This window comes from Poecilia formosa, unplaced genomic scaffold, assembly GCF_000485575.1.
Source record: "Poecilia formosa unplaced genomic scaffold, Poecilia_formosa-5.1.2 Scaffold11, whole genome shotgun sequence".
NCBI lineage: Eukaryota > Metazoa > Chordata > Actinopteri > Cyprinodontiformes > Poeciliidae > Poecilia > Poecilia formosa.
Window position 1 is genome coordinate 884,244 of NW_006799950.1, and position 6,615 is coordinate 890,858.

Sequence of the window (6,615 nt, forward strand, 5' to 3'; positions counted from 1 at the left end):
TGTGTAACTGATGGATCAATTTAGTGCTCGTTTATCTGAATAAATTGGAAAAATTAAGAAAATGTATCTTAATTATTGAATCTAAACAGTGGAACTCCGATTATATTGACTTATTACACTCAGCATGGCATAGTTTAAGTCTTTATTTCTGTCTGTTTTGATTATGGCTTACAGCTATTGTAAATCCAAAAGTCTGCTTCTCTGAAAATACAATATTCCATAATGAGAAGTTTTTGTTTTGTTTTTTAATATAGAAATGCACACAGTCACTGCATTGAATCATATTTTCAAATATACATGTATTTATTGGTGGTTTGATTGAACAAAAAGTGGACAAAAGAGTAAAAAAATAACATTCCAACAACATGGACAGTCTGGGGGATCTTTAAATGTCAAAATTTGAAATTTATCATGACGATAAATGATAAGAAATGTATCACGATAAATGATGAGCGATATGATAAATGCCCATCCCTAATTATATAATGAAAATGTTCAAATATGTGTGTATGATATCCCAATTTGGAGAGATGTACCTGTAGAACACCAACAGAGAACTGGAGCGGTGGATGCAGACACACACCTACCGTTCATGCCGTTGTAGATGCTCCGGTGGTGCGGTGACAGCTCGTCACCAGCTGGCCTCCTCTGCCCCTCCCTCACGGGACTGCCAAACTTTGCGTGGTCCGGGCTCACACTGTACTGATGCCTGTGAGTTTCAGGGCTGCCGCCGTGGATCATGCAGCCCTTTTCGTGGTGCTCGCCGACCCCCAAATGTGCATGCCGGGGCTCGGGACTCCCGCAGCCTGTGGTGCTAATACTGCTCCGCTTGTACTTCTGATAGAGCTCCCCGCTGCCTCCCTGGCCCAGGAAGTGCTGCCTTTGGCCCAGTAGGAGATCCGAGCTGTGGTGCTTGGGGTGCTGCTCCGGGCTCCGGTGGCCTATGTTGCGCCCGTACTTCTCCGGGCTCAGGCCCCGCATGACCCGGCTGTGGTCGGGCACGGATATGGAGCCACAGCGGGGCCGGCAGAGCTGGGGCAGGGTGTACGGATACTCCAGGCTCGTGCTCCGGTGCCGCCCAGCCGGGAGCTCTGGGCTGGACACCTCCCTGTCCGCTCCACCTATCCCGCTGATGCTGCTACACCTGGGTTTGTGCAAAAGTTCAGGGCTGCCTTTCTCCCCGCTGCTCCCAATGCTGCCCACACCTGCAGAGAGGTGAGTCTGCTTGTGGTGAGGGTGGTCTGAGCTGTCGGCGCTGCCTGCACTCGAGGTGCTGCTCCCATCTCCCACGTCCCTCATGAGAAGCCCCTGGCCTGGCACCAGCAGCAGGCTGTTCTGGCTGTCTATTGAGTTGCGGCATCCTCCCATCCCCACGCCCCCTCCGCCTCCGCCTCCCCCTACCACAACCCCTCCTCCACCCGAAACTCCCTTCTCGTCATCCAGCAACAGGCAGAGCTCCTTCAGCTCCAGATTCTCCCGGATCACCTCCTCCTGTCTGACCTCCAGCTCCTTGAGCTTCTGCAGGTACAGGGTCACTTCCTTGCGCATGATGCTGGCGCTGTACCGTCCGAGACGCTGCCACTCCCTGGACACGCGCTTCCCTTTCTGACGGTCATCATCTAAGAAACAGCACAAGTCCCGCAGCTCACGATTGTCCTCTTGCAGCTTCTGGTTGATGTCCTGGTGAAAGGAGAAGAAAAACATGCAGAAAAAAAGAAATATGGGAAACTTGACTGCAGTCGGAATATAATTAACATTTTAAATGGCTACCAGTGCATTCTTGCTATTATTTTTATTCTAGTCAGGTTTTATATCGATTTCTGATTCTCTTTGACTTTGAGAAATACAACTAGAGAAGAAAATGCAGCAGAGTCTCTGATAGTTTTGAATACAATAGAATATGAATATCAAAGATACAGTATGTCCCTAACCTCCATCTGATTTTTCAAAGTACGTGCAGTTTGTTGATCCACTTACAAGACAAAAAAAAAAAAAATGATGGGAGCATTTAATAATAAAAAACAAAGGTTACGTTTTCCAGTAATTAATCTGCCGATAACGATCAGATTTTATTTAAAGAAAATCAGACGAGTCGGATTGCTAGCTGTTTGATTGGTGCATCAGAGATCAGCAGTATATACTGATTATACAATATTTCCTCCATGCAGCTCAGTCAGTATTTCAAGTTTCAGAGAAGTCTCTTTACAGTAAACAGTCAGTAAATCAATCAGTAAATCCTATTCTTGAATGAATCGCAGCTTAAGTTTTATTTAAGACTTTAAAACCTTTCCATTACTATTTTTTTTTAAGTTGCATGAGCTGTAACTTGATAATATTATCAAGTTAGCTTATAGATCAAGTAAAAGCAGTATTCTAAACAAAGTCTGGTTTTCTTCAAGATATGACTTTCTGATTTAGTATTTTACTGATTCCATTTTCTTCTGTGGGTCATAATGTATAGAAAAAACATTGTGCTGTAAGTTTGTTGATAGTGATAGTGACTTTGAATCCACAGGAAAATACAATATCTGTGCTTTTTATTCATTACTATCTGTGCTTCAAAGCATTTTTCTCTAACCTTTCTCTGACATATATTCCTCAGGGGGATTTTTACGTTCAAAGAAACAGCATGGTGCTTGTTGATGCATTTGCAGAGTAAAATTAGAGGAAAATTTGATGGATTGCATCAAAAGGCTATACAAAAAAAAATCAAATCTGATCTCTGATCAGAGCCAATCAAGAGAGAATTATTGATTTAACATAGATCAAATGCATCATATTTCATGCATGCGTCTCAGTGGAGTAAAAACTTGAGCAGCCTGATTTCTTGTTAATGATTTGTAAATCATCAGGAACCAAAGCACGTCAATAACCCACATGCTTTAGAATAAATCACAAAGTTGCACCAAGTTACTTTTAAATTGTTTTTGAACCTTAATTATTTAAATCCGATATCTCCGTTAATTATGAAAATGATTGTTTTTAATTTCATAACCTAAAAAAAAGCTTAAAAATTGGCTAACAGTAGAGATACTCTGAGCAGACTTTTCCTGACTGATGTTTTTTTTTATTATTATTATTTTAAGCACCATAGCATGAAAGCGGGGGGTGGGTGGAACAATGTGCAGCAGGCTTCATTGGTTGAGTTAATTTTGAATCCAGCAGCAAATAAAGGAATTACAGGATTATGCTCAGACCCAAAGGATGTGCACCAGAATACAAAGCTGTTGGCCGATGCCTTCAGAGAACAAAAAATGGAAGTTCATAGCCTTTATGCATTTAATGATTTAGAAAAAAAACAAAAGTCGAGTCTGTTTTTCATTAATTAGTGCTTGACCTGCCAATCACCGCTCAGAAACGATCGAGAGAAAAATCGTCCAATTTCAAGTGGTGAATCTCCTATTCATCACGCTAAAAAAGCTGCATCCATTACATGATTTGATTTATATTCCCCACTCTTTTAGATATCACCCCGTCACCGCGTGCAATCGTAATGAAATGAAACCTTAATCCTCTCTGATTTCCCCTTGAATAAACAGTAACTGCATGCAGTCAGTGAGATACATATAACGAGGAAGGCCGGGTTCAGGAGCAGAAACGACACCGCACAGAACATTTTGCATTAAAAGCAACATTAGAGCACTCCTTTGTCACCTCCAAAAGACCTCCCTCCCCTTCGCCTGTGACAATTTAACTCTCACCTAGATCCTCCCTCTCCCTCTCCTCCTGTCAGAGCCTCCAGCTCTTTCCAGTGTAATTAGGCCGCTTGGATGGGCAGAGGTGACAAGGTCCCTGGGAGAGGCAAACGATCCCTGTGTGCTGCTGAGGCTACCTCAGGCAAGTCTCAACTTTAATTGTAAACACTGTGGACATAGTGCCACATTACCCTTATTAGAAGAGGTAGTGACTAAGATTAGTGTTGGTGAGAAAGGCTTGGTGAATCTTCAGGTTCATTACATCCTGTGTAAATCTGCAGCGTTTTTGCGAAGGTATTCACGTCTTCTGGTTATAGGCTACAACAATCACTCATTTCAGAGCGTGGTTGTTGTGGTTTATGCTAACAAAAAATAACCAAATAAAATAATTAAAAAAAAAAAAACATCTTGTGTAAAAACATCCCCCCGGCCCCCAAGTAAAAAGCTGAAGGGTGTGACACCCGCTATTCCGTTTACGCTGATATCCCAAATAAAATCAAAAGTACAGGTTAATTCATCACCTGAAGATTGAAACACGACTAGAAACAATACCGATATGTAGTCACACACCTAAACTGACAGAGAAGGAAAGTATTCAGAGAAGGAGAAAAGAGGCCTGTGGTACCTCTGGAGGAGTTGTAATGATCTACAGCTCGAGCGGAACCATCTGTGCACTCTACAAATTTGGCCTTTGAGGTACAGTTACAAACAAAAAGCAATTGCATTTTGCCACAAGCCACGCCTACACACACACAGCAAACATATGTAAGAAAGTAATCTCGTCATATGAAGCTAAAGTTACCCTTTTGCTTATAAGCAAAATACTATGTGTGGCAGAAAACTAATACTTTACATCCCCCAGACCACACCATCTCCAGCAAGTCAGAAGATGGAGGGAGCTAATTACAGAACATTGCTAGAAGAAATCCTGTTAGAGGCTGCCAAAGTTTTGAGAATGTGGTAGATTTCCAGCAAAACAACCATAAACATCCACCAAAGCTACGATCCAATGGTTTAGATCAAAACCTATTCAAGTCTTAAATGTCCCAGTAAAAGTCCAAATCCATTTAAGTGGCAAGACACAGTTCATCTAATCTGAGCGCCATCTAATTATGTCAGGAGAATTTAATTTAATTGCACACCACACTTTTCAGATCTTTTGAAATTTGACTCCACCGTGTAATTTCAACCTAAAAATGAGAACTTTTTAGTTCATATGTCACATAAAATCCCAGTCAAGCACATTGAAGTCTCCCGTTGTGACGTGACAAAAAACGGAAAAGTCCAGTTCATGGTGAATACTTTTTCAAATGCACTGGATGTGCAGGAATTTCAAATGTAAGGAGAGAGACAGCTCTGGGTGCCAAGCCCATAATGTCACTGATTCTGCTCAAAAGCACAGTAACTCAACCTATAGGCTATGAAACCGAATCTGATTGGACTTCCTAAGCCTGCAAGTTTAGCGTGGGCATGCACATCCACAACGCAGGCCCACGGAAAGAGACAGCGAACTTTCAGTGTTATCTTATCTGGCATCATGGTTGCTGATTGCTTGATAAAGAGCTGAATATTCCTCACGTTATGCGCGCTCTCAGGTGCGCCTCAAACCTATGATCTCATCCTTTGCAAATGCGCGGCCCTCCAACCTCCTTCTTTTCCTCCTCCTCCTCCTCTTCCTCACCTTCAGCCCCCTAATCTCGTTTAGGTGCAGCTGGAGGCTGCGGTTGACCTCTCGGATGAGATTCCCGTGGTCCAAAATCACGCTCATCTTATCGGCCTCAGACCGCCTCAGCCGGCGCACCAGCTCCTCTTTGGTCCACCTGAGCAGCTCCTCGTCCGTCAGACCTGAGATGTCTTCGGCCGGACTTTCACTCTTCGCTATGGACAGCTGGAGCTGGGGCTGGGGCTGGGGCTGGAGCGGCGGAGTTGCCTTCTCCATTGGCACAGCTCCTCCGGCACCGACAAAGGGCAGAAAACACTCGCGGGTTCGTCAAGCAGCTCCGCTCGCATCCAATCCGACCTGCAGCGGTTGAGGAAGCGGGTTACCGTTTGGTAATCAGCGGCATAGTTCGGCCTCTGTGCTGCCCTCCACTCTCCCACTCTCTCATAGAGCAACAGCTGACGATGCCGGGCTGAGTGCAGCACGGCGGAGAGGATGCTGTGGACTCCTTATCGCTGCATCATCCGACTCTATGCAGCGGATGCACGGCGTGATCCCGGTCCGGAAGGGGATGAAAGTGGAAGAAGGTTTACCTGGATGTGAAAGCGGTCAGAGGCAGAGGAGGGAGTCATCTGTGCAAAGCAGAGAAAGGGAGAGGAAAAAGCTCTCTCCTTCTCTCCTCCTCTCTGCCTTTCCCTCCTGAAGCTCTCTCATCCCCCCCAGAGGTTTGCGACTCTGTGAAAACACAGCTTTCCTACGGCGCCACCTAGTGATGGGTTTCGTATCAAAAGGCTACATGGAGCAGTCCTATTCAAATATGAACAATATACCTGTTAGGTGTTATATTAAATCATTTAAAAATAAAAATGTCAGTTGTCTTAAATTAAAGGGTGTGCTACTTTATTTATTTTTTATTTTTTTACTTGAGAAGCTACTTTATAAAACATAAAGCTCGAAGGTGAGTGGAGTACCCAAAAACTGCACTCAAGTAAGAGTGGTGATACTTCAACATAATTTTATTCAAGAAAGAAAAAGTAGCCATGCAAGAAATTACTCAAGTAAGAGTAAAGAAGTATTTTGTTTGAATACTCACTAACTGATCCAAACTTCAACCATTTAAAGTTTAAAAAAATTACATCAGATGGAGAAAAGTACAAAGAAATGTGAAAATGTTAGTTCTTTAAAGAATAGAATTAAAATAATCCATATATACCATCATAACAACATAACAAAATCAGGCAAAATAAATATTTAACCAAA

The 6,615-nt window shown here is 43.2% G+C and overlaps 1 protein-coding gene across 1 annotated transcript; it reads right to left on the bottom strand.

Moving 5' to 3' along the window:
* Positions 1-480: 480 nt before the first annotated feature.
* On the bottom strand, positions 481-6,092 carry LOC103133463 (coiled-coil domain-containing protein 85A-like). The gene is made up of 3 exons (XM_016666370.1): positions 5,949-6,092; positions 5,377-5,715; positions 481-1,680 (listed from the first exon to the last, which is right to left on the bottom strand). Exons 2-3 carry the CDS (start codon positions 5,632-5,634, stop codon positions 496-498), a joined length of 1,443 nt encoding a protein of 480 aa, XP_016521856.1. The 5' UTR covers positions 5,635-5,715; positions 5,949-6,092; the 3' UTR covers positions 481-495.
* Positions 6,093-6,615: the final 523 nt, after the last annotated feature.

Excerpts from the sequence above, each read along its gene's own strand:
- LOC103133463 (XM_016666370.1), bottom strand. The coding sequence starts at position 5,634 with ATGGAGAAGGCAACTCCGCCGCTCCAGCCCCAGCCCCAGCCCCAGCTC. Across the intron at positions 1,681-5,376 it reads ACGAGATTAGGGGGCTGAAG|GACATCAACCAGAAGCTGCA; the intron begins GTGAGGAAGAGG and ends TCCTTTCACCAG.